Source organism: Temnothorax longispinosus, chromosome 2, assembly GCF_030848805.1.
Source record: "Temnothorax longispinosus isolate EJ_2023e chromosome 2, Tlon_JGU_v1, whole genome shotgun sequence".
In the NCBI taxonomy this organism is placed as follows: domain Eukaryota; kingdom Metazoa; phylum Arthropoda; class Insecta; order Hymenoptera; family Formicidae; genus Temnothorax; species Temnothorax longispinosus.
In genome coordinates this window covers 24,393,826-24,421,295 of record NC_092359.1, presented here as the reverse complement: position 1 = coordinate 24,421,295, position 27,470 = coordinate 24,393,826, and the positions used below count along the sequence as shown (strand labels likewise).

The window sequence follows — 27,470 nt, the reverse complement described above, 5'->3', positions numbered from 1 at the left end:
TTCCCTTTTCCTGTTTTCGCCGTTCATTAAATGGTCGTTACGGTCATTTTCCCTCTCCTATTATCTTCATCGCGCGCATGTGGACCAGTGGACCACACGCTAACTTTTCTCATTCGGGCTTTAAACTGCAGCCGGTGCGACCGCCCGACCGGCGCGGCGGCGGTGTAACCGTGCTGCATTCGCTATCTTTGCTCACGCGCCTGCAACGGATTTATTCGCGAACTGCTGCCACGCAGTTCGCAACTGTGCCGAGCTCGTATATCACGAGGTGCTAATATCCGAAATGTGCGCAATATAGCGCCGCACAAGTCACGAGTGCATTTTTACTACTAAATTAAATAGGGAAATTAATGATCTTAAACGCCATCACATTTTTTAACGCCGTGTTTCAGAGAGTTTGATTTTAGAACGCCCGACAGTTTGCTATTTAGGAGAATAATCTCATATGAATGAAATAAAACAGGAATTAGTTCGTAATTAATGGAAAAATTATTCTTCTATTTTTTTTAAGTAATTAATAGTTTAGAGAAATATTACGCCGATTCCACGGTCGATGAGAAAGCACATCTCGCGGTAAAAAGAATCAGAGCGCTAAATATATGTATGTTTAAATTTCTGTGAGTTTCTTTTTCCATCTTGATGGCCAAATGATTGATTGCGCAAAACGCTTTCACCGCGAATTACGGTATCCGCAAACGTGGATAAATGAATAGCCGTCCGCGAAATATCTCGAAGAGAGCGCAAGTATGTGTGTTTCTGTGTCTTCTTCCTCGGGCTATAACACATAGGAAACCATCGACCGTCAGACACAGGCACAAATCATCGTTCCCAGGACGAATCGATCGTTGACCTAAACCGGTCTTCCCGAACGAGACTCGCGAGAGAAAGGAAATAAAGGAAGATCGGGACATATGTTATCTGTCGACACAAGACTTTCGGAGACGGCGATCAAGAGACACGGTAGTGTGTCTCGCATCAAGTACATCCCATTCACACGGTGAGAAAACGACGCGAGGTCCGACAATATGTTAGTCGGAAAAAAGTTATCGGCGCGTTTCTGCAAATATGCGTCGTTTTCTGGTCACGACACGCGACAAATCTAAAAGCGTTTTGCCGAGAAAACGCCGAGAAAATGCGACCGTGAGAAAGTGCAATCGTAACCGTAATTTATGCGCGCGTTGTATTTAATTGTAAGTTGCATAGTAAATTACGCAATAGTGGTCCGACCATGTATCGGGAATCAATCGCTTCTAAATTTAATGACTATATATTTTCTGAAGCGCTTATTTGTAACGCTAATGTGTTCCGTCTTACGAATCCATTCACGCCCTGCCATACATTACGTCGAAAACGTATTGTAGGTACGTAGAAGGAAGAAGCGCTCGCTTCAACTCTCAATGCGTTGGGATATATATCTCACTAAGCTGACCGTACTATATCAAGTGTACGTGATCTGTTTGCATTGATGCAACAGTTGAAAGAAGAAATTAGACATAATATGTTTACATATTATGTTTACATACATAAAATATACTGTATAATTATATATTATATGTATTATAACTTATATAATTATGTTTATTATTATGTAATTAAATTATATGTAATTAAATATTCTATTATAATGATAGATATGTTTAATTAGACATATATATATATATATTACTAATATTGAAAATCTTCATAGAAATGATTTATACTTTTCCATATACAGAATGAACCGTTTGAGAACATATACAGATTAGATTTAATATTAATTTGTTTAATATTTTTCTTAAAATATATTGTTTTAATGATATAATCTCAGCATATGCATTTATATGATAGAAGTAGATATGAAACGCAGACGAAAGTTTGTGCCTTTATGACATCATCCAAACTCATATAAAATTCACTTTTTGAAAACATAATTACATAAATGTGTTTGGAGGGCATTTAAAGTGCTTACATTGAGCGGGCCATTCTGCGTTGTCTCTAATAAACGTTATTATTTTTTTTTAATTCTTGTGCGCTTGATTGTACTTTAAAACAATTTTATGTTGCGAAACATTTCAATTTTTTAACCACTGTTGATCCAATATATGCTGACCCGATCGAGATATCGTATATACATATACAAGAACAGTCTCGAGCAAATAAAAAAATTTAATATTAGTTTTACGGTGTATCAGTGTGCGCTTTTTTGCACGCCGAATCTTTCAATCTTTCTGCGAGGACATTAGAAAACAATTGGACGAAGTTCTGCAATGCGGAACCAACTCGAAAACCTTATACTTTTTCGCTAGAGCAAATTTCGCGAAACTTTTGAAATAAAATTCTGCGCCAGCGTTATCTCCAAACATAATGACCGAACTAGAATCCTCTTCAAACAATTCCTCTTACAATTCCATGTATTATATGCATTTTTAGAAAATCTCCTATCGACCTCCTGCAATTCACTTTGCAATATGGAACTAAAAATCACGAAAATGGCGATTGGTTCTTTATTACGTTAATTGCTTCCAGTCTATCTTTGAGGCCCATAGCTAGATTAGAAATAAAACTCTGTTACTTGCAATCGATTGAACGTACTAACTTGATATTGAGTAATAGGATATCTTAGCGCGAATCAGACCTGAGACAAAGCGCCCGCGAGAAGTCACGATGAATTGGAGCAATTAGCCGGGAATCGGGAATCAAGCATCAGGTGGAAAATTAGAGCGAAAGAGATCGAGCGCCGCGCCGAAGTGACTTCAACTCGTCGAAGTGGAAATTCCGTCCCGGGCTAAACTGGGAATTTGGAGAACACGTGAAAGCGCGTTTCGCCGCTTACCTCAGCTGCGCTTGTTTTAAATTCATAAGCACCAGCGCATAATTTGCATCGGGCGATAATTATTCCACGAACGAAATTTCGAACGAAAAGTGTTGCCCGAGTCGTAACATAAGAGGCGTAATGGTTTAAATATATAACATATATATAATATAAGCCGCGTGTGTATAGAATATTAAGTGGCCGCCGCCGTATGCTGCATTGCATATCTAATGAATCGATAAACATCGTTCTACTTTCGAAAGTTTCCGCGGTGAGATTTCAATGCGACGTGTTACACAGATTATGGCGCCTCGCGAGAAACGAGACGCGCGCGTGGCAATTGATCCGCCGCCGAGAGGACGAGCCGCACTCCGAAAGGTAAATGTACCAATGCTGGGACACTTAAGACCTATGTCTGGACCTTCACCTTTATCATTTTAGTTTTTAAATATATGTATAATGCGAGTTAAAACCAAGGATAAAAATATAATACGAGAAAAATATTTTTATCTTTGATTCTTTGATTTTAATTCGCGTTATAACTTATTTAAGGACTAAAATGATAAAAATGTCCAGACATACCTACGTGTCCAGGCATTGGTACATTTACCTTAATGTGAAGCTGACTACTGAATATCGCGAACAGATGATGATTTATTTATCTTCGATCTATACATTACGCATTTAGTCACGGGATAGACATAAATATCGATTGCTACGCGCGGATGTTTAAATTAATAGGCGTTATCAGGCTCGCCGTCACATTTTACGTTGAATCATCATCAGGGTAGGATAATACCTTGAATTGTATCAACGAAACGTGAGCGAGTAATCTCGCAGCCGTTGGCTAAATCTCGCAACGAATTATTAACTTTAAGGTCGTAATTACAAGCGAGATACACCGGGTTATGTATCCGCTCGGCGCGGATAATTGTAGCGCCTCTCTGTCTACCGCCATAAAAAAAAACAGAGAAGTAAAACTTTATTACGCTGAGAGTCCGCGTTTATGCCGAGATAGTTGGACCCCCGTGATGGGAAATAGCATCCGCGATGAAGAATACTAAAAGCTGTAGCCACCCTGCCGTGGAAAACGGCAAGTTAACGTGGTCGGGGAACTTTTTTATCATAGATCCATAAAATGCGACAGCATAAAGACATTCAAGCACGTATATGTGCTTTTAAGAAAATCTAGAAAAATAAGAAGATACACAACTCTAAAAGACGTCTCGGAGCGTCTCGAGGATTGAGCTCCTCGTGACGTTCTTCCAGCGTCTTCGCGCTTCTTTCCACCTGTCCCTGTGGTTCTTTTCCATCCGCAAATTAATTTTTACTTATTTATCGCTTCCATATGTCTCGCCGTAGATGTGCCCACATAAGCTAATTCCAATCCTCTCCTGCTTCGCGTAAATCATCATGGCTCTACGACAAGCCCCGCACTCACGCAGCCTCTCTCTTTGTCTTTCCGCAGAGTAACCTGACAGACGGGGAAGAAGATCTGCCTGAAGACGCTTTCTCGCTGCTGTCGGTGCTCCTAGTTGGTTCGCTAAACTTTCCATTTGATCGATCGTGAGTCGCCCCTCGAAGACAGCCTCCCGAGAGTGCCTATACTCTCGGAAGCTCCGATCCGACCCCGTCCAATCATACCGGTGGTAGTCTCTGCCTTTCTCTCCCTCTCCCTAGGCTCTTCCCGACACCCTTTCCCGACTGCCTTACCCGCTCACCTTCCCCGTGTTGTTTTCCCTCGACATCTCGAACGCTTTCTTGCCGCTTAATATAACCGATAGAATCGAATAAATTATGATTGGACGCGAGTCCCGTGGGTAAGTGTCCCGTAATTTATGTCCTATCGATGCGCGCCACAAAGTCCGTTCAGCAATGCCCTTTACGTAACACTTCTGCACCATGGTACTGTTGTAATACAATATTTTGCTAGAAATAAAAGAATTTCGACTGCGTAAAGACCTTTTTATTTAACAGACGAAGAGTCGAAATATACCTTGTTTTTAAGCATTTTATTAAAAATTTAACAGAATACGCGGAAGATGCATCACAATTAATTGATAATTTATTAAATATTCAAGATTCGAAGTACTTTCTCGGCGAACTTAGTTATTTTTCAAGTAAGATGTTTGTATAAAATAAGAAATGTGATAAATAAAGAGTTGCAACCTATGCAGATTTTCTAAATTTCGAGAGGTAGCAAGATTTTTCCTGACCGTTGTTTTAGCGTGTACATTACTTTACTATATGGGGTGCTTACGTTATCGATAAAATAAAGGTTCGCGAAGCGAATTATATACTCTGCTGAATCTAGCCTTTTAAAGGGGATATGCACACGGGGTGAACCAGAACGGATTTACCGGCTCTTCGTTCATTTTGTTCACCCAGCTTCACCTGTATTTTTCATCCTTCTAGCGTTCGCGACAGATTAATTACAGAGATACGTGGTAATGCCAGGTATTAAAAGTCGCAGGAGATTACGGCCACCCTCGAATTTTCCCCTCACTCTGAGTAATCGACGCCAATCTCGCCAGAAACAATTTTATTAGGGTGAAGGTCGGGGCTTCCGAGATCCTTCCATAAATATATATAATATCGATTATATCGCGAAGTAAAAGAGTCTCAATATATATATCTCCAAAATTCCTCAAAAAGATATGTCTATCCAGCATCCGATAATAGCCGATAACACGCCGATATTCGTGCCGCGTCAGCGTGACGCGGGCTTTTCTCGATTCGTCATCAAAATTCGATGAATAGCCGGCTGCGAATCATATTTCATCGGCCGACCGACGACACGACGCCCGCGCCGGATTTCTTAAAGGCCCGCGCGCTTCGAGGGGTGAACGCGTTGTATGGTTGAACAGTAGCGTGTCCTGGCGATTCTCCGCTAGACGGATCTCCGCGATATCCCGCAGGACTCCTCCTCGTGATCCTGATATTCTTCTCCGTCGCCGGCAACGTCCTGGTCTGCGTGGCGATCTACACCGACCGCGGGCTACGGAGGATCGGCAACCTCTTCCTGGCCTCCCTGGCCGTCGCCGACCTCTTCGTCGGTGGGCTGGTGATGACCTTTGCCGGGGTCAACGATCTCCTCGGCTACTGGATCTTCGGAATGTGGTTTTGCGACATCTGGATCGCCTTCGATGTTATGTGCAGCACTGCCTCTATCCTGAATCTATGCGCCATATCGCTCGACCGTTACATACACATCAAGGATCCCCTCAGGTGAGACTACTGATGGATAGCTTTAAAGAAGGATCATCGAACGACTCATAAATTAAAAGTTACAACTATTAGCGTGGCTAAAAGACAGTTTTAGAGGATAAAACCATTTTACACGATATATTTTTGAAATCGTGAAGAATTTACAATTGTTATACAAAATAAGGTCAAAATTGTACTCGAAAGCAAATTTAATCCTAAAAAAAAATGTATATAAATTTTGAAGATGAGAATTATAGAGATTTAGAGCAAATGCGAGAGTTTATCAAACATTGTTTTAGGTACGGCCGTTGGGTGACCAGAAGAGTTGCCATTGGCGGCATCATCGTTGTGTGGCTCCTAGCAGGACTCATATCCTTTGTACCGATCAGTCTAGATCTTCACAGGAATGATGATGATGATCAACCTACGTTTGACGAAGTGGAGGTAAGTTGCCCGTAGAATTTAATCGCGTTGGTTTATTTATATCAATATAGCTCAATATATCGAATAAATTCAATATAACATATATCGTCTAATTTAAATACGTAAAACGCGATGAAATGATTTTCCACTCTGAGCTCTCCCGAGCAAACTGTTAGTGGATGAATTCCATCCACTTTAATATTTCAAGTGTACGCAATATTATAAAAATCCGGCAAAATTATAAATATTGCCCGACGAAAATTTCTAAGTGCGTTCCGCGATGTATCAACCATGTGTGAGATTGAATTCGTATCGAGCTTCATAAAAAAAAAAATACGATGAATGTGTGGTGCGGTTGGTGCTTTCGATTCGAATACCGCAGGGATTAAAAATAAATGACATTTCTCATTTTACCCCGTCACGCCATTCACGACTGAGGCAGTTTGCGCAATCCTCGCCGTTTCTCCGTTAATTACTCATCTTTTACCTTTACAGGAGCACCCTACGTGTGCCCTAGACATTACACCCACCTATGCGGTGGTGTCCTCTTGCATATCTTTCTACGTGCCCTGCATCGTGATGCTGGGTATTTACTGCAGGTAAGACCGCCGCTCGCTGGCGCCCACCGCTAACTACTCCGGAGGCGAATTAATTTAACTTTTTACTTCCGCACTCTCGCCGTAATCATTTGCCGTGATCTTCGTGAGTGACGCAGCTCCGGCAGCTCGTATGCCCTTCTATATAAAACGTGATTAACTACGGTAACTTGCGACTCACGAATGCGCCTGAAGATAAAAATGATGCGCTCGGAAAGACATCGTCATTTGAAAATTCATAAAATGTATAAATTACAAAAATGCTGAATGTACCGCGTTTAGCGGAACAACGCATGCTGATGAATTTCCAATGAGCGCTTCATCTCTTCATCGCTTTCGTTTCTTTGATATGCAATACAAAAATGTAATTATATTTTTCCATTTCGCTGCTGTAAAGTGACAGTAAAGTGTTCTCTGATAATGATTAATAAATCAAGAGATCATTCCACGCGTTAAAAAATACTTTCTCTTTCAGGCTCTATTGCTACGCGCAGAAACACGTGAAGAGTATCCGAGCAGTGACGAAGCTGCCGGACACCTCCATGGCCAAGAGTTTTCGCTCGAAGAGCAGTCGCTGCAAGCCACCGAAGCCGCAGACGAAGACGAAGCCAACCAGCCCTTACCATGTCTCCGACCACAAGGCCGCGATCACCGTCGGCGTAATCATGGGCGTATTCCTGGTATGCTGGGTACCCTTCTTCTGCGTCAACATCGTCGCAGCCTACTGCAAGACCTGCATATCTCACCGAGCGTTCCAGGTGCGACTCCTTGAGCAGACTGCATCCCAAGGCGTTCATTTCATCTTAACTACGTTTTAGAGATGTGCTAACTATTCGAATACGAATCGAATCGAATCATACTTGATTTGATGATGTAGATACATTCAATGAGTGCTTTCAGTATTACAACCGCTCACTAAGCGGCTAAGTAGTAGTCAGAGTTTTTTTTTTTTTAATTTTTGACATGCTCTGTGGCCCTATTAAATTGTAAGTAAAAGTTCAAATATACGTAAAAAAGAATAAGTTATAAGTATTGATAATAAAATAAACAATACATTATTTTATTTTAATTTCTACGTATGTAATTGAATAATGTTATTGGATATCATATTAGAGTATTTTAATAATTTGGTTATGATTTTTCACCTAACTGTCTCAGTTCTACGACAGATAAAGTATATTTTATTATTTTTATATTAAATATTTAAATACGTTTTTGCCTTAAAAAGAGTTTAGATATATTATATAATTAATATTATTTTTACACATCAAAATATTCTCTTATTATATCTACATGTTAAAATTCAATCTTATAATAATTATATTGTTAATTAAAAATTATATTTCAACGATTCGATTCAATTTCATTCGATTCGCTTCAATTCGACATAAAAACCCTCGATTTGCACATCTCTACTACGTTCTTTTTTTTCCCCCAATTTAAAACTGATTCTTTTCTCTCGTAAAGAAAAGGTTGAGAGATTCTTTCATTCAAATTGATGAAAACATCTTGGAAATTCCTATTATAAGATTCTCCTTTCCAAAGAGATGTAAGAACTTTTGTGTCCCACGTAGAACAGTTCTTGCTCGCGCACAAATTTTTACAGAGGTATGCTAAAGTCGTTTCTTCCTCCCGAACAGGTTCTCACGTGGTTCGGCTACAGTAACTCGGCCTTCAACCCGATAATCTACAGCATCTTCAACACTGAGTTTCGGGAGGCGTTCAAGAGGATCCTCACGAAGGGGGCACGCGCGCGGGGCAACCAGCCGTCGACCAGCGAGTGCGGTGAGTTCCGTTCAGTGGTGGTGCAGAAGCGGAACGGCTCCATGGTCGAGTGTAACATCAGTCCGAGATCGAGCGCGGACAGCTGCCAGGTCGGCATGATGGCTCAACGACATCGCGACACCATCGTCAGTGCCATATAAACGAGCGTCCCTCTCGACTCTCGGGTCATCTTAAACGATCTCTTTCTGCTGGGTCTCGCTCTCGCTGCTTATTTCCCGAAATTCGTCGCGGTCGTCCGATCGTTACTCGTCGATCTTGTGTCAAAGAATTTGCCGACATCGTCCGGCGAGGAGTAACGACGCATTAGCGCGCGAATTGAAACATGCCTCACGCAAGAAGAATTCGTTCTTCGTCTCGTGACGTGTTAATCCTCTACGATCTTTCGCGTCGCAGGGGACACATCGATTTTACAAAACATTTTTATTTTCAGCATTTTTAGATTTACAGTCTTCGTTTTGCTGTTTCGAGTCCCGCAGGGAGTGAAAAAGCCATCGTGATACAATCCATGACAGATTGCACGATTTCTCTAATGGAACGATCGCTTTATTGTTATTGTTTTCGTACGAACTTACGTCAGTGTGTAAATATAAAGTCAGCATACGGCACCGCCTGTACCAACAAGCGGGGTTTACTCTCGCGTGCTAAAGTTTAGTATTTGCATCCGCGAAGGATTTGAACGCCAAACCGCCCGCCTGCTCAAAGGAAGACTGCTGCTGCAGTTGCGACGACGTTGCGCTCTCGCTATACCGCCGCTCGCGTAAGATAAGCATAATTGAGGACTGTTGAATAATACTCTCAGCCATATTATTGAATCTCTCCTCACGTAATATCGATCAATGTTCTAGTTAGCCTGTTCGTTGATTTGGCCCGAGGATTCTCTTGGTCCAAACCGGGTAAACGCGTTTGCTCGTATATCCTCGGCGTCGGATTTCTAGAGAAGCAATATCGTTTAATGCAGGAGCAATGCAAATCGAGAATCGTTTGTTGGATATTAAAATGAGCGCTTCGGGTACGTTGTGTCTCCGCGGAGTCGTCGTCGCGACTCGATTACGATTAAGCGTAATGATAATTACGAGTGACGCGCGAGTTTTTTTTCGAAGTGCGATATTTTCGTTGTAACATATTCGTATGATCGTGGAATATTTTCTCTTTTTGTTTTTATAGCGAAGGAGCGAAGGCTGTGGTGTTCGACCGTGTAAGCGCGGCATTTCGCGAAGACATCAATCATTGTAATTAAGACAATCACCGGAACCCAAACTTCGAAACATATCCCGAAGACATAATCCACCGAAATCGTAGTATTGTCTTGTTCTCTTTTTTTTTTTCATTCTGATTTTTTTTTAATTTTTTTTTTTATTTTAAGCAGTACGACGGCAGGCATAGAATGGGATTTGTCGATTAATAGAAGAAATCCAAGTGTAGCGCTTAGGATACTAATCTCGTCAAGCAATCTCTTTAATGGAGCAATGTCGATAGTCGATCTACGATGTTAAAAGCTGGATGTTACTTAAAAAAAAAATACTGATATGTTTCTGAATAGTAACGTCTGTCGAAACATCATGGGAAATATATATATATATAAAAAGGGAAAAAAATTTAATAGCAATAGGTCAGCGCAGCGGCGCGCGCGACGCGCCGTTCCGTGAACTATAGAATTCATTTTCCATCCTGTAAATAGCCATGTAATTATTTTTCTATTTGACGGGCGCGAAGAGAGACATACACGGCGGGATACTCGCAGAAATGCGAGGGTCTCTCGTTTCATGGGCGCGCTCATTGCGGATGTACGCGAAATCGTCGTCGAGCACCCGTCGAATCTCAATTCAATTCTGCATCACATATCCGAGTGGAAGGAAACGAGCCAATTTGGCGTTCGCGAGGATCCGTCGAGCTTCCTTGGTACATCTATATCTACGATACAAAACGCATTACGATCCGGCGCGAGAGGAAACGAAAAGGAATGTCACATGCGAATGCAGACGCGTTGCAGACTGTAGAAACGGTTGTAGGGAATAGCGTGGAACTCTCTAGACAGCAGGATCTGTGCGCAATGTTGATGTATACTACTGATATATTCGAATGACCGTTCTCTGTAAATATATTAGACTAAGACTTCGACAAGGGTATCTTGACTCGTGACTTTTTACTGATTTCCTCTTTCGTCCGATTCCTACGTCCCAATGAAACAATGGAAAAACAAACAGCAAGCGCCGAAAAAGGTATTCTTATCGCATACACTTATATCCCCGGATAGCCAAATCTGTCGAGAACAGATTTTGAAAGTACCTGCTGCAAATTTTGTTGATAGAATGTCAGCAGAAATGTAACAGAATCTGTTAACGGAACGTAATGGCATATTGACCGTAGAAACTGAGCAAAATCTACCATTTCGCAACCATTTAAAGGGTGTATTCCGTTTATGAAATGTTTATGAAATGACAGATTCTATTCGGTTTCTGTCGACAATCTGCTGTCAGATTATATTGGCAGGCTTTGCCGGCAAAACGAGTTTAATGCGGGCACAGATAATACCAGATCTGTTGTGATATCTGAGCAAATCTGCTGCCAATCTATTATATCTCGAGCAGTTTGCTTATTGGGTCTATGATACTTATAAGTATAGATACTTGTACATACTAATAAAATTTAATCTGCCTGAAGTTAACAATTGGTATTTCATTCATTTATAATTTGTACTTCTACAAACTCTAATTTGTAAATCGCATGTTTTTTTTTGTCATAACTCGGAATATATGATGTTGTATTTAGCGTGATTGGGATATTTAATTTTGACTACTAAATTTCATCCCTCGATGTATAATTAGTAAACAATTAATAGATATATAAATATTTATTAATTCTTTATTTTTTTAAACAATATCAAATTATTACGTTCGATATGCCTTTCTTTTATGCCATCGTTGTTGGAAAATTCAGGCGCGGTGTCCGTCCACGTGCGATTTTCCTTCGGGATATTTAGAAAATCGAGCAAACTACTGCTCAATCTCGGCATAATTGGATACAATATTAAAGCACCTATTCTACTGCTTTCTAGAGCAAGCGCTATCACAGCTTTAAGTTCCTCGATCGAATTTGCATCGTCGACTCGCTTCTTCAGCTGCCAAGGCTCGTGATACGCCACCATCTTATTCGCGCAATGAAGCATACTCATGACCGCGTCCACGACATGATGTAAGTTGTATTCCTCGTAACTCTCGCGCGCTTTTTTGCTCACGGATTTCAAAGCTTCTCTGGTCTCATCAGCTACCTCAGACTGCAACACATTCCAGTATTTCGCCGGATCGGGGAACTCTTTGGACGGATTGACCGCTTTACCCGCGCAACGACTGACTAGATTGCCCAGTGTATCCGCCAACTCGGAATTCAATACGTTAACAATTTTCGTTGAACTATAATCTGTGAACGGATTTTTTTTTTAAGAGACGTGATGCAAATGATATGTAACAAGTAAATGCACGATTTGTCTTACTTGCGTCGTTCTGCGGCACCGCTTCTCTCAGGATAAAGTATCGCAATCCCTCGTCTGAATATTCATTTGCAGCTTCAAATGGCGATATTACGTTTCCCTTTGATTTCGACATTTTTTTATGATCAACAGTCCAATGAGCGTGACACAGTAGCGTCTTTGGAGGCTCGAGACCTGCCGCTATTAAGAATGCTGGCCAATAGATACCGTGAAACTTCAAAATATCTTTTCCAATTATCTACAATAATTTTTTTTTATATATTCCATGTTTTAATATGACAAATTTCATGTAATATTCATTATTAGCTAAAAATTATGATCCGTACTTGAATGGTGGGTGGCCAAAATTCTTTGTATGATTCATTTGGATATCCTAAGACCGTTAAATAATTTACTAAGGCATCCATCCATACATATACCGAATGAGACTCATCGCGCGGGGAAGGTATAGCCCACGGCACCTTGTTTCTAATTCTAGTAATGCTTAAGTCTTGTAAACATGCACCTTCTTCTACCCACTGTGATAATGTTCTGTGATACAGCGCGGGTCTAACTGTGTTTTCTGCAAAAAAAAAGTAATCCAAAATTTAGAATTTGCAGTCGTTAAAAGAAAGCGAGATAATGAATTAGTTTAAGAGCAACTGAACTCTTTTTATACCATCTTTGAGCCAATACTTGAGATCATCTTGAAATGCGCTAAGTCGGAATTTGTAATTTTCTTCCTCCGTCCATTCTACTTTGTTTCCCGATTCCGCGGAGACTTTGATTACTTTACCGGTCGAATCTTTCTGTTCCACCAATTCTGCATCAGAGAGGAACGCTTCGTCCGATACGCAATACCATCCCGAGTACTTTCCTAGATAGATATGCCCTCGTTCTTCTAACCGTTTCTGAAAATGTTCAATTTTCCAATGTGAACGACACGATATCGCAAACATACACGAGATTGATATTCAGAAATAAAATTTGTTCTAAGAACCCAAAAGTGATACACTGCGTCACAGTGCTGCTTTTCAGTGGTTCTAATGAAACGCGAATAATCCACTTCAAACCTATCGCACATTTCCCTGAATTGCTGTGAAATTCTTGTACAGTACTCAAGATTCGGTAAACCAGCTGCGGCTGCGGCGGCTTTGATTTTGTTACCGTGCTCGTCGGTGCCAGTGGTAAGAAATGTTTTATGGCCCAACATGCTGTTGTATCGAGCAACAGCATCGGCCAGAACTGCGCTGTACAAATGTCCAATATGAGGACCTAACATATAAAATATACATTTATATCTGTTCCTATTATAATGGTAACTTACGACTAATAAATGAGAATTTTTAACTTGAAGAAAGTTACATACCAGCGTTTACGTAAAAAATCGGCGTAGTAATGTACTTATTTTGAGATAAATCTTTAACATAGTGCCTCTTTATTGTCAGACTCCAAGATGACCGTACATTTTTAAATAGAAATGGAAATATCGCTGATTTCGAGGGCTGATACTTTGCAATTACGTGTTTAACTGAAATTTAAATTTATTATTATTATTATGTGATTAATTAACACTTATTAGCACTTGAAAAATTTAAAATAAAAAAAGTAAAGCAAAGTGTTGTTATATCATATTTTTCATAATAACAAAAGCTTGATATTGCATACTAAAAGATAGACATAAAAGAAATTTAACAATATTATTTAATATGTTATAATATTATTTGTTACAGGCAATATAAATAAAAAATAATGCGTTGGAGTATAAGAGCGTTTTTCATAAATTTATGAAAGAAATGATATATGAGAGTTCATCTTAAAAATATTTATTTTCTACTAGTTCTGTACATATAGTCACAATAAATTTAATAACAAAGAACAATATAGACGTTACAACAATTCTTATTTCTCCGTCTCAGCATTTTGCGACTCTAAGGATATTGTTTCTAACTGAGCTATGAGATCCATATGCTTAAATTCGTTAGGTCTGTTGGTAAACGTTTCAAGCAACCGCAATCTGTGTTCGTTATCGTTGCAAAAATATAGCTGCAATTCATTAGCCAGGCATTGTGCCTCCTGCACTTGCAGTAAATTTGCATCAAATTCCCCACGCATGAGTACAATGCCCTTATCGTCTCTCAATTCAGTGTAGTGTATCATGGTCAAACACTCAGGCGCATTCTCTTTATGCGTCTGGTACCATAATAGCGGAGTCATGTGCACTTCCGAGCCGTAAAATTGACACATTATAAATTCATAGCCCTGCTCTCTAGGTAATGGCAAGAGGAAGGTGGAATATTGCTTGCCGCGCGCAAACATCTTATCGTACTGCTCGGGCGTCATAGTACCGCAGATACAGTCCTTCCGCTTGTGATACTCATTCCATATTTCTATAATCTCCTCTTTCGACCGATCATTTATCATGTCAACTTTCATAATGCTATCCAATCGCGCTTCTTTCGCCTGCGTACCAGGTTCCAAAGCTGGCTTTGCCTCAGATTGGTAGAAACTCGCAGCTTTCTCACGTTTCTCTTTAACAATAACGATTTGAACACATACTTTATCTCAACAATAATTCTCTTCACTTAAAAGCTAGCATCCTTATCATCGATAAATCATAAGAACCATAATATCTAAACGTTATCTGTTACTTAATTCCTAGACAGAAATGCCAAGAAACGAAGGTAAATGCGCGCCAAATTTATAATTGTCAGAAAGAAGGAAAATATAATTAATTGTTTCGGACAATCAGGAAACAGTGTTGTGCAGAAATAGCAGCCTTGCGAGCCTCGTGAAAATCATATACCTTGCTTCTCGCGAGTCTCCTTCTCTTGCTGTTCGACGCGTTGCAGAAACTCCTGCGGACTGGTCTGCTGCAGCCTCGCGATCTTCTCGGCGTACTTGTCGTAATAGGGATTCCTCTGCAACTCCTCGAGAACCTTTTCGAGCCTCGCCCGGCTCGTCATGATGCACCTCTCGTCGCTCGTCCTCGCGGTTACCCGGTTACCCTTCAGATGCCTGGTCAAACCTAGGCGCGTCGCGTTTCGCAGTAAAACGCTTGCCATGAATATCCAGCGGTACGGGCGATACTGCCGATGCCGATATATTGGCGATACCTTAAACACGCGTGAAATTAGCCGAAAGAAGCACGTCACCCATAGGAGTTAGGAGTTAAGAATAAGAGTAAATAAGAGGTTAGGGGACGGAGCACGGAGCAGTGAGCACGCCAGCACATATCCATTTTGGAAATTGGTACTACGTAGCTACGTACATACATTTTCCGACACTACCGATAAAACATAATTTTGCTGTTGCAAAATATGATGCGTCCGTGCTACATCTGCAAATTGCGCGATCTGATAATGCATAATTTAATTTTATTTAATCTGGTATTATAAGTATCGAGGGAAAGGTATATATAAGCAATATTTTTAAAGGCCGTCCTGCTTGTGTATCGAATGTCATTGCGATTAAATGCATTTTGGAATTTGCATTTTTCTTGTTATAAATTAAATATTAATTAACTCTCTTATCTTAAATTTTTTAACTAAAATTTTGTCCGATAGAAACAGGTCAACCTATAGAGGCCCTCCACCACCCCCGCTAATTCCGATCGGCGGTCCTCTTTTCTTTAAATATTTTCGAATCTCGATTGTAATTTGTAATTGGTTGCGGATCAGTTTAATATTTATATGTTTATACATTTGCAGATGTAGCACAGGACGCGCAAAATGATGTTTTATCGGCAGTGTCGGAAAATGAACGTGGCTACGTAGTACCAATTTCGAGAATGGATGCATGAATGGATGTACTGACGGTAGTGCACGAGGGCTTTCGACGATCCCACGAAAAAGGCAGCCTCTCTCAGACTTCATACCGTACCATACCGTACATACATATGTCTTCTATAGTTCAAACAGGCACGAGGAACAGACAACAGAATACAGAGGAAGTAACACCGTGCTGAATCGAAATGACATAATTTTCAACCGGACGAGGAAGAGAATTGCAAACTATTTTAACGTGGGAATTATTTATAAGATAGGAATTAAGGTGCCGCCAATGTTGTACAGGACAAGATACTGCCTCTCAAGCAAGTCTGCAATTTGTTGGGTAAAGATTCAATTAGGTAAGCACAAAATATATATTAAAGATAATACATAAACATGTGCGAAATACATTCATTTCGGCATACAAGAAATTTGAGAAGATCGTGGGTACTAAGATGTCTGCGTACCTTATTCTTCTTATGAATTTAATATATTAACTACGTTTCTCTCAAGGCTAATTTAGCCTAATATTATTTTATGCTATTTAATGACGATATTTAATGCTTACGTAAATTTCTTCCCTCAGAGAATATTAGTCGCAGAACCACGTCAGTTACAATGCATCCTACAACTGATTCTGAAGTAAATACTGATGTAAGTACCATGCATGGAAATAAGAGACCTATAGACGATGGCAGTGAGAATGAAGCCAAGATACAAAAGACAGAAGCAGAAACGGTGCAAATGACAGAAGCAGAAATGGTACAAAGAATCAAGAGGAAAAATCACGCCATGTTATTGGGCTACGTTGGCAAAGACTATTACGGCATGCAAAGAAATCCTGGTATGAAGACTATCGAGGAAGATTTGATTAGTGCCTTACTGAAGGCAGACCTGATAACCCAAGAACAATTTGAAAATATACGTGCAATCAATTTTCAAAGAGCTGCGCGTACAGACAAGGGAGTATCGGCAATTAGGCAGGTTGTGTCACTGAAGCTACGTAAGATGAATATTTTAAATATTAATTTAGTATATATCTTTCTTCAGAATTATTGAAAAACAATTTTGATTTATATTGATCATAATGTGTTTATACTTAACATATCAATTAATTTTACAATCCCACTTCTGTTTAAATTATTATTGTTAATAAAACTTGGTGCTATCAAGTTTAAAAACAATAAAAGAAATAAACTTTTTATTTAAACTATTATATGAATATTTATATTGCTATGTTATAAATATCAAACTTTTTTTGCAGCGGAGAACACTGATAAGACAGTAATAAATCAGTTCTTACCTGATGTAATCAGAGTATTTGGAATAAAACGCGTAACAAAGGGTTTCAATAGCAAGAATCAATGTGACGCACGTACTTATAGATATATCATTCCTTCTTTTGCATTTGCATTAGAAGATCAGAGTTTGTTAAAACTTGGAGAGGAAGTTAACGAAGATGAGAGAATCAAACAGTTATCGGTTATTGACGGAAAGCCATACACGGATTATAGATTATCTCCAGACTCTTTAAATAGATTAAATTCGATTTTAAAACTTATGGAAGGTTCTCACAACTTTCATAACTTCACGTCGAAAGTGTAAGTCGATATCAATTCAGAAGTACGTGCTTATTCATTTAGGTATCTACAACTGAAACACATTCTATTTAATTCAGGAAACCATTAGATCCACGTGCACGGCGCTACATAATCAGTTTCTGCTGCTCGGAGACGTTTGTCTCAAACGGTATAGAATTTGCGGTATTAGAAGTTAAAGGGCAGAGCTTCATGTTGCATCAAATTCGAAAAATGGTCGCAACTATAACCGCAGTTGCGAGAAACATGGTACCCGAGGAGACAATCAATGAAGCGTTCAAGACAATGGACAAGATGGACATACCACTTGCACCCAGCTTAGGATTGTGTCTGTGTCATGTAAGAAAATTTGATAGCGCATATTTTGCTAGTATTTACGAGTATGTACCCAAATCGACTCTTAGTTGGAACGTTCGATTGGCCGATGAAAGAGCAATGAGTATTTCTGCTGAACTTGTTAATAAACCTAGTCGGCACGGGCAGGTGCTCGCGAAAAAGCGCATTTGCTTACGCACGGCTACTTGGTGTAGTGTCGGACTATCGCGACCATCACAGTATTTATTACAATATTTAAAAACATCGTTAATAAAATAGTTAATATTAAACTTGTAATTTCTTGTGAGATTAATATTAAATTTTCTAAGGACACATTATTCAAGGAATAAATATATTTACAGGTGCATTACGATAATTACAGTAAAAGATATGGCGCGGACGGTCTCCATGAAACGCTAGATTGGAAGGAGTGTGAAGAAGAAGTACAGAAGTTTCAGAAAGCGTATATTTTGCAGCATATGGTGGACACAGAAATTTCAGAACAAACGTATCCTTTTTAAACACAATACCTCATGTAATAAATTTTTCCATCTATTTAAATACTTTAACTAATATTATATAGGACGTTGAAGTGGCTCGCTGGTCTTCCTTTTTATTCGTTTAGTAACAGAGATGTACTACCTGTGGAGGACGATGAAAAACAACTACCCGTTGAGAATGATGAACAACAAGAAACCGTGCATAATGTCGTTTAGGTGTAAATGTTAGGTGTAAAATAGCTCAGTCTCTGTATCAAACATATTAAGAAACATTAAAGAAAGTTTTTAAATTATTACTAGTTTCCTTTTTGCAAGATTGATTACAAATTTCCTGAAATTACAAAGCGATTCTGTAAAACCGAAAACAGCGATGATGTCAGTGTTTTTTAATCAGATATTCTGACGTAAAATGTCTATTATCTTTATCTCATAAAGTGCTTTGAACCGAATTGAAAATATGTGCGCATGTATACGGTCATTCTTTCTCGATTTGTTTATGGTTCAAATATTTTTGCTGCGTATAAATCGAATATGTTGTACTTCCCCCATACTTTTTACTAAAAAGCGCATACGAAGATGACGCGCGTGCTTCGCCAGCGTTGGGTAATTCCAGTCTCGTGGTATCCAGTATTTCCAGTGGAGGATCGCAGTGACTGGTCGAGCGCCGAGATATAAGGAGGATTGCGGATTGCAATTCCTGACATTTCGTATACGGTGTGCTTTACCATGCGGATTGTTCAACGGATCCCAACATTACTAATAATTGTTTACGGTAAGCAAAAAACATATTATGACGCAAATTTTGTGATAAATAAGAATCATATCACGAGATGTTGATAAAAAATGTTGTGATTGTAACTTTATAGAAAAATTTTGTACCATAACTTTCCTTCCCGAAGATCTTTTATTTATCAATTAGATGTGGCGCAACCGAATATTAAATAGAAATAGTATATTCTTGATAAAATAGTATTTTTTGATAAGTGCTCATAGAGATATATTTAGATTTAAAAATGCAACTGTTTTCACTGGTACCGTTAATATTACCTTACATTCATGAGAAAATTTCAAAAAAAAAGAATTTTTTTTGTAAAACTTGTTTTTATTTATCACGCATCTGTTAGGAAAAATTTTGTATTATATATTAATTGTACATCCGAATGTTCCAAGAGATTTCCGAAGTAATCTCAACCAGTTTCAGAAACTGGTTTAAAGACCTTGAACCTCAGTGCAGAAGAATCTATCTCGCTTACATGTTTACTCAGGCTGGATAGATAATAAGCGAAGAAGATACGAATACACATAAAAGCATGTCTCTACCACATTTATTATTAGTTTTCTTATATTACCAGTCGATGTGATCAATCAATCTATAATTGATTTCCCTATCGCAAAAGATATGATCATGAAACAGGATTCTTCTACGTATATTATTGGAAAAATCTCAATTATAATTATAATTATTTGACAAATAATTTCAACTTACACAATTACTCAACACATAAAATAACGGAATAGATTTTTCTATCTGGCGATTTTTCTATCTCTATTTCTTCAATTTTACAGTGTGCATTGGTTCTGTCTATACACAAACAGATGATTGCGGGTAAGTATTTGCGCGTCGAAGTAATCTAATGTTCAAATAAGTAAGTATCAACTAATTTAATCATTTGGACAGACCACAGACACAGACATTTCAATGTGGCAATGGAGAATGTATAGCCAGCGCGTTATTATGCGATGGCAAAACGAACTGCAGGGATTTATCCGACGAGACAGAGGCCGCATGTAAAGGGCCACAATTTTTCTGTCCTAACAACGCCTTTCGTTGTAATTATGGAGCCTGTATAGACAGAGACTTGATGTGTAACGGCGTTTCCAACTGCGCCGACAACAGTGACGAAACGCAGCCCCAGTGCTTAAGAAATACAACGAAAAGATGTATACCGAATGAGTTTCAGTGTGACAACGGCCAGTGCATTTCTAGCGACGATGTGTGTGACGGAACTCGAAATTGTGCGGATGGTTCTGACGAAACATCTAAAATGTGCCAATCGTTAAAGTGAGAATCTTTTATACATGTTTGAAGTACGATTCCTAGTTGTATGTACATTGACCAACTAGTATGAGAAACAAACGTCTGCCAATTTATTTGCAGTTGTCCTTCGACAGCTTTTCGTTGTGCTTATGGAGCTTGTATCAATGGTGATCTACGATGTAACAGAAGAGACGACTGCGCCGATGGCTCAGACGAGGACCAGAGATTATGTAGGACTGGATGGCCGGTAGTTTTACCGTCGGTGCGACCAACAACGGGAACTACACGATCGCCACCGACTCCTGCACCAACACGTCCTTCTGGAACACCTTCTGGCACAAACACTTGCAAAGCACCTCCGCAACCGCAAAACGGTCGCTGGAAGTTACATCGATCGCAGTGCCCAGATGGACAGGACTGTAACGTTCCAGAAGGAACTGAACTGGGATTAGGATCTTATCTCGTCTACTCTTGTGATTCGGGATATAAAATAAGAGGTTCGCCCGACGTTAGCTGCAGTATCGGGGGAAAATGGCTTAATATACCAGTTTGCAAAGGTATTAAACTAGTAATTATATATTTTTAACTATTTTTTAAGATAAATAAATATGGATTCTTAAATATTGAATATTTCAGTCAAAGAAATTCATCATCTTCAAAACGATCAGAATTATACATGTTAATTGTTGACAATGTTTGTTTGATAGCAATACTCTGCAAAGCTTTAGCCGCACCATCAATCAAATCTGAATGTCGGTACGACGATGAATGGATATCATGCAAATCTCCAGTTCCACCAAGAACAAGAGCAACATTGTCATGTGCAAACAGTTATCGACCTGAAACTAATCAACACCTACTGTCCGGACAAGGAACGAACGTGAGATGTAAAGCGAATGGTGAATGGGAACCAGAGCCTATGCGATGTGTTCCAGGTCCGGTCACGATAAATATTTACATTAATGATAATCAACTTGCGTTCCAAACCACTTTTGACAGAAACAATTCTACGTTTATCGAAGTGTTGGATGATAGAATCATTATACATACAAATGCCAATAATCCAAATTATCCGAACATAAATGTTAGAGTACCAAAGCCAAATAATGATACAGCAGCAGATGTGCCTTGGGCATGGTCTTAAGATTATAAAAAAATAATAGTACAATTATAAGTAGTAGAATTTCGAACAATATTTTTACAGTTGGCATGTCAATATCCCCATTGAGATAATTCACATACCTGTGTCATTCTGTATTACAATTTCTATTTAAGTTATGATTTGCAATTGTTTCCTAATGAACCAAAGCTTTGATGAAAGTATTAAAATATAGTTTTTAATTACGCTGTGTATAAATTTATAATTTATTAAGTTAAGTGCACATACATATACACACATCGAATATATTTAATAAACTATTACGTGACCTCGATATATCTCAATTTCCTTTCCATCCAATTAGTCATAAAATTATCACACAATGACGCGCAATGGTTACGGTTACTGTGAATTATCTCTTCCTCTTTTTTTTTCTATAATCACGAGTGCTCAATACATTCTCTTGTATTATCACGCTAAGACGAAATTCTCCAACCGAAATATTTGTTGTAGTATGCGGCACTCTACCTCTCAATTATCAACCGACCGTTGTAGGCGGTTTTAGGCCGAATATCACGGAATTTCCGTGGCACGCCTCGATGTATCGCGATGAACCAGGCGAGCCAAAGAAATACTTCTGTGGAGCGTCTATCATTCAAGAAAATCTCTTGATAACGGCAGCTCATTGTGTATACGACGAGAACAATAGGCAACCGATTGATGCCAACAAAATTTATATATTAGCGGGAAACCTTTTTCGCGATTATAATAATCCCTTTCACGATCCAAATCTCATTAAAAGAAATCAGGTTTGCAAATGTTCTAATGCGATGTAAAGTAATCTGTATAAAATATTGTCGATCGAAATGTTACACATACCTTCTTCCAGGTGAAACGTATTTACATCGCACGAGATTATCTAGGATACATAGGAAATTACCTGTGGGATATCGCGGTATTAGAACTCGTCACACCATTTGTATTGTCATCCTATTTAGTTCCTGCGTGCATAGATACTTTAAGCTTTGGGAGTGTATTGGAACCGGGTACTTATGGAAAGGTAGCGGGATTTGGTAGAACCGCAACTGGTGAATCCAGCGCAGTTTTACAGGCTCTGACAGTGCCTGTAATCTCAGTCAGCCAATGCAGGTCCGCGAGCCAAAGTGTTAATACGGAACAATATATCACCAACGATAAGTTTTGCGCAGGCTACACAAATGGTTAGTAAAAGATCGTTTATGTGTGTCATAAATCAGCATGACGCTATATTATTTTACTAAATTTATCAGAAATATATTTGCAAAAGATATATGACTACTTCAATTTAAGTAAATGTTACATAAGAAAAGATAATAAGGAAAGACAAAAAAAAAACAAATTTAAGAACGATTGTTCTATATATGCAAAGATGCGAAAAATAGAAAGATAACTTACATAAGCATTGTGTGTTTCAGGTTCTTCCGTTTGTGATGGTGACAGTGGCGGCGGATTAGTCTTTAAAACCAATGATTTGTGGTATCTCCGAGGTATCGTTAGCGTTTCTCTCGGCACGATAAAAGAGGGTGGAAGTTTTCATTGTAACTACAACTTGTATTCCTTATATACAGAACTCTCCAGGCATATTTCATGGATACAAGATGTAATTATCAAAATAGAACAAAATCAGACGCATATATTATGCACAGAACAATCTCAAATAAGATGTTCCTAAATTTATTGATAGAAGTACCGATTATTATGTGCAATCACCGAAAAAAAGCATTTACCTTGTGTGCGCCTACATTATACTTGATAATTATCTCTATTTTTTTATTGAATGCGTAATTATGTGAAGTTGCAACTCTGTTGAACAATTAAAGACTTGAGAGATAATTTCTTGTACGTATGTGATAAATGAAATTAATTTCACAATTCTAGCTGTGCTTGTTATTTTATGGGTTTTAGAAATTCTTATTACTTTAATACATAAATGTAGGTAGATGACGGAAAAAATGGATGAACAGATAATAGACATTTAAATCTCATACATATTTTAATTAATTTTATATATGCCAAGTTGTACAAAACAGAATTAATAAAAAAAAAATTTTTTTACACATTACGTTTATACATAATGTACATTTAAATATATTTTTCACTATATGACACAATATCTACAATAAAACATTTTTTAAAAATGGGAGACGAATGATTCTGTGAAATTGTTGTATAATCATATAAATTGACTATTGCAACTTACAAGCATTCTGATTCCTTTAGTGCCTTTTCTTTATTGGATGGTACAGATGGTAGTGCAGCTACATCTTTGCCGGGTGAAACCAAACCTGTATCATATATTTCATTATTTTGTATGAAATGTACTAATAAACTCTACAATATTTACCTTCCATACGTAAGTCTTGCAAACGTTGCTTCAATTTTTCAATCTCTGGATTTGCATCAGGAACTGCGGTGGAAACTTCTACATCATCCTCGTCCAACAATTCCGCTAATTCCCTTTCCAATTCGGTCTCAGAGTCTGCGTTGTTTAGGGTTTCAGATAAAACTGTATCTATCTCTTTGTTCTCCTCTAAAACCTGGTCATCGAATAACAGGTATTACTACTTGTGTTATATCACAAGTAATTGCAAGTAATACATATACCATGTACAACCACTTACCTCATTAATGTCGTCCATAATGTCTCGAACGCCATATTCCGTTAAACCATCTTGTCCCATTTTCTTCAATACATCGGACCCAGTTTTATAAGCAGATAATACAGCAGAGTTGGAATGCGCGTCTTCAATATTGGTGATGAGAACGCGCAGATTCGCAAGGGCTTGCGCGCGCTTTTCTATGGTCTTTTCCAATTCCATTTTTCTCCTTAATCGCGTTTTTGCCAGCTGACGCAACTCTTTCCCCAAGTACATTTTAGCTTCATTAATAATATTAAGCTTCTCTTGCTCCATAAGCTCTATTTCCTTGATTAGCTCATTTTCCTGTTTTATCAGTTTATACATGCCTTCTTCCACCTCTGTAATTTCATTTGCCGCTTTCACGGCAATTTTAACCAGTACGTCACCATTTGGATTGGAGCTCTTCTTAAAAGCCACCTTTTTCCTATGTCTTAACCACTCCAGGGTTAATCTCACTGCACTCTCCGAAATCTGCTTCTTCGTTTTGCTCTTGCAATATTCTACTATCTCCAATATCGGGAACAAAACGTTATCCTTTCTAACTTCGGCAATGGAGAGGATAACATCACCTAATTCTTGCACAATTCGCAGATGTACGTATCTGACTTCTGTGTTATTCGTCTTCTGGCCTACAACGTACGTCTTCACTTTGGAAAACGACCAGGTAATTGGTTTTTTCACAAATATGTCGATTGACCATGCTGTCCATGTTTCGCACGGTTCTTTAAAAAAGTCAGTCTCTTGAATTATCTCGTTATTTCTAGAAAATTTCACAAAATATATATAACAATACACAGCAAAATATACAACATTAAAATATTAAATTGTAAACTATGTGCTTCATTTTTATCACAAATACGTGCCTTCATCATAATTGATTGTCTAATATCTGACAGCAAAACGTTTAATATATCTAATATATTTAATAGTTGCGCAACAATACCTTAGAAGCTCCTCAATCACGGTAGCCAGACAGAGCGGCGCGCAGCCCCTTCTCTTGAAGGCTTCGTTCAAGTCGACTATAGTAAAACTGCATTGCATGGTGTGTTTCAACCGCTCGTATATCAGATCGTTCCAGAACTTGTATTTAGAGATCCAATCCTGCGGGTTGGCGGATTTACTGCGAAACGGCGAAAACAACGCGCTCATTCTTTCCTCTTGATTCCAACATTCTGGCAATTTTTCTGCTGGTAGCGGCGACGTGCCGACGCTCCCACCGACCGTTTTACCGTCGACGTCGCTCATAATGTCAATTGAGTTAAAATCCCGCAACGTAACTTAGGTTATAAAAATATTGTCTGATCACAGCGGATGCGTTCTATTTTCGCGCACGCACATTTCCCGTCGACTTTTCTCCCATCTTCGTTGACCTCGTTCCAACTAACTGAGAAAAGTGCTATAAATAGAAAAGTATATATTATTTACACGATTGCAGTTAAATAAAAAGAAACGTAGAATGACTCCTCAAAACGTAACGTGCAATAATAAATAACGTACGTGTTGTTTTGCAATCTTGATGTCACGTGAACATTCGCTAGATACTTAAATTCAGTCCAAAGATCGTCTACGCGTCTTACAAATTAAACCACTATTTTCTTATTCAGATCGTTCTCAATATTCATTTATTTGTTGTCAGCTGCTTCGAGATCGGAGATACTCGTGAGTGATCGGAACCAATTGGAATCAAAACAATGAACACCGTGAAAGGGAAATACCGGCATTACCGGCCGACGGTGATGGGTGAAGCGCAGAACGCGGAGCAGCGCCGTCGACGAGTCATTTTCTTATCGGTTACGGATAAAAGCGGAATGCGTCCCGCATTTGCCTCACGAGATGGCATAGCGGAGGCTTCACGCGAATCACGCGTGGACGTTGGAGCTTGGAGCCAAATGGCGCCATCGCGATCGATCCGCCTCGAAAAGGGATAAGCGAGGAGCGAGGAACGCCGGCTAACGGCTAACCTTGACAGGAAGCGAGGCCTATTTTTAATTGCAGCCTTCGTCTCCTCGCTCGTCTTTGCGTCACGTATCGAGGTGCGCCGGATCGATAGTGCGCGATCCGTAACCGTAACGACGTGCGTGCGTTTTCCGCGCGCGCTTCTCTGCGCTCGAAAGGAAAACCGTCGCTGAGGTGCCGTAAAAACCAGGCACGTCAGGCACACCGAAGGTAGCGAACGGAGTACGAGACGCGTGCAGGTGAAACCATCATACCTGCGTCGTGTCAAACGAAATACATAAATTTCTCGCAAATGACCAGAGAAACGTCTGCGTTTTTATTCAACTTTCCTCCTCGCTAAGCCTCGCTTTCAGAATTCCGCCAGCCGCCTTGGCCGTTGCTCCGGTCTCCGGTCAATTAAGACGCCATAGCCATTCAGGCCCTCGCTCACGTATCGCGTGCGTCGATTCGGCTTTTATCTTCGATACGTGACGCTAAACCGGTTGCCCGTGGATCCTGTATTGTCATCCATGGATATTGAACGCTAGAATATTTCTACAGTGGCGTTAACCTTCATATGTTTCTCTTATAAAGAAAATACGAATGCGCGAGGGTGCTCGTGACTTTGCAGGAGGAACGAAATCCGGGGGACGCGCCTGACGCCTATAAGGCTTCCGCGCCTTTGTTTTCACAAAGCATGAATTAAAATATCAACGGAATATTCGACGCGCTTGGTTTCGCTCATCGAGGACACCGGACGAGTCGATGACCGCTCGTCGAACCGCGTTTCTCCCAAAAATGAATAAGACAAAAAATGAATTGTTCGCCGGCTCTCGGTCGAACGCCGAAAAACACATTCAAGCATGGCAACAGAAGAGTAACGGAATTTTCACGCGCCAATTTTCACCCCCCGTCCGTCGAACGGTCGAAGGACTCGGCCGCGAAGGCGGCAACTCGCGCAACGATGTAATAAAATCCGTCTATTGATTCGGGAGAGCTGGAAAATTATTTCGACCATAAACTCAACGTTAACCGCCGCGAAAACAAACCCGAATCGAGAGAGAGACCAGAGGTCAACGTCCTCCGGCTCCAGCGCTTACAACCGGCTCGTAACTATTCGACGTTCGTCGGTTCGTCGTGCATGTGCGATTTTTTTCCTTTGCATAATCCAACACAGACACACGCACACACACAGGTATATACGTGTATCGATCCACGCGACGCAGGTCGTTATTAATATTAATGCCCGTCCCGCGCTTCTCTCCGGAT

General features: G+C 39.5%; 5 protein-coding genes across 10 annotated transcripts in view; 3 read left to right on the top strand and 2 right to left on the bottom strand.

Moving 5' to 3' along the window:
• Positions 1 to 11,470, top strand: part of Dop1 (dopamine receptor, D1) — an 84,478-nt gene extending 73,008 nt beyond the window's left edge. For 2 of the 4 annotated variants that reach the window (XM_071771750.1, XM_071771749.1), the window contains exons 2-7: positions 4,260 to 4,329; positions 5,710 to 6,019; positions 6,298 to 6,442; positions 6,917 to 7,020; positions 7,493 to 7,775; positions 8,658 to 11,470. In XM_071771750.1, the coding sequence (XP_071627851.1) occupies positions 4,260 to 4,329; positions 5,710 to 6,019; positions 6,298 to 6,442; positions 6,917 to 7,020; positions 7,493 to 7,775; positions 8,658 to 8,942 (1,197 nt within the window). In that variant the 3' untranslated portion in view covers positions 8,943 to 11,470. Of the gene's footprint in view, positions 1 to 4,253; positions 4,330 to 5,709; positions 6,020 to 6,297; positions 6,443 to 6,916; positions 7,021 to 7,492; positions 7,776 to 8,657 lie in introns of those variants that run through there. The other 2 variants (XM_071771751.1, XM_071771752.1) reach the window with 2 other exon arrangements.
• Positions 11,471 to 11,638: 168 nt separating this feature from the next.
• Positions 11,639 to 15,491, bottom strand: Metrs-m (Methionyl-tRNA synthetase, mitochondrial). Of its 2 annotated transcripts, none has more exons than XM_071771724.1 (7): positions 15,075 to 15,491; positions 13,638 to 13,799; positions 13,269 to 13,543; positions 12,948 to 13,179; positions 12,616 to 12,851; positions 12,293 to 12,527; positions 11,639 to 12,219 (listed from the first exon to the last, which is right to left on the bottom strand). In XM_071771724.1, the coding sequence occupies exons 1-7, from the start codon at positions 15,331 to 15,333 to the stop codon at positions 11,657 to 11,659; spliced, it is 1,962 nt and encodes a 653-aa protein (XP_071627825.1). In that variant the 5' UTR covers positions 15,334 to 15,491; the 3' UTR covers positions 11,639 to 11,656. The 2 variants fall into 2 exon arrangements, with proteins under 2 accessions (XP_071627825.1, XP_071627826.1); XM_071771725.1 differs by lacking the exon at positions 15,075 to 15,491 and adding an exon at positions 14,163 to 14,334.
• Positions 15,492 to 15,861: 370 nt separating this feature from the next.
• Positions 15,862 to 18,747, top strand: Pus1 (Pseudouridine synthase 1). 2 transcript variants are annotated; one of them, XM_071771730.1, is made up of 7 exons: positions 15,862 to 16,397; positions 16,625 to 16,692; positions 16,762 to 17,041; positions 17,303 to 17,639; positions 17,717 to 17,975; positions 18,314 to 18,459; positions 18,535 to 18,747. In XM_071771730.1, the coding sequence occupies exons 1-7, from the start codon at positions 16,067 to 16,069 to the stop codon at positions 18,665 to 18,667; spliced, it is 1,554 nt and encodes a 517-aa protein (XP_071627831.1). In that variant the 5' UTR covers positions 15,862 to 16,066; the 3' UTR covers positions 18,668 to 18,747. The 2 variants fall into 2 exon arrangements, with proteins under 2 accessions (XP_071627831.1, XP_071627830.1); XM_071771729.1 differs by having other exon boundaries at positions 15,865 to 16,397; positions 16,625 to 17,041.
• A 318-nt stretch (positions 18,748 to 19,065) lies between these two features.
• On the top strand, positions 19,066 to 23,499 carry LOC139809085 (coagulation factor IX-like). The gene is made up of 8 exons (XM_071771721.1): positions 19,066 to 19,223; positions 20,018 to 20,057; positions 20,130 to 20,513; positions 20,610 to 21,046; positions 21,197 to 21,424; positions 22,102 to 22,397; positions 22,478 to 22,808; positions 23,043 to 23,499. The coding sequence occupies exons 1-8, from the start codon at positions 19,178 to 19,180 to the stop codon at positions 23,297 to 23,299; spliced, it is 2,019 nt and encodes a 672-aa protein (XP_071627822.1). The 5' UTR covers positions 19,066 to 19,177; the 3' UTR covers positions 23,300 to 23,499.
• Positions 23,500 to 23,614: 115 nt separating this feature from the next.
• Positions 23,615 to 25,961, bottom strand: LOC139809093 (charged multivesicular body protein 7). The gene is made up of 5 exons (XM_071771737.1): positions 25,764 to 25,961; positions 25,210 to 25,662; positions 24,249 to 25,026; positions 23,972 to 24,164; positions 23,615 to 23,912 (listed from the first exon to the last, which is right to left on the bottom strand). The coding sequence occupies exons 2-5, from the start codon at positions 25,509 to 25,511 to the stop codon at positions 23,824 to 23,826; spliced, it is 1,362 nt and encodes a 453-aa protein (XP_071627838.1). The 5' UTR covers positions 25,512 to 25,662; positions 25,764 to 25,961; the 3' UTR covers positions 23,615 to 23,823.
• Positions 25,962 to 27,470: the final 1,509 nt, after the last annotated feature.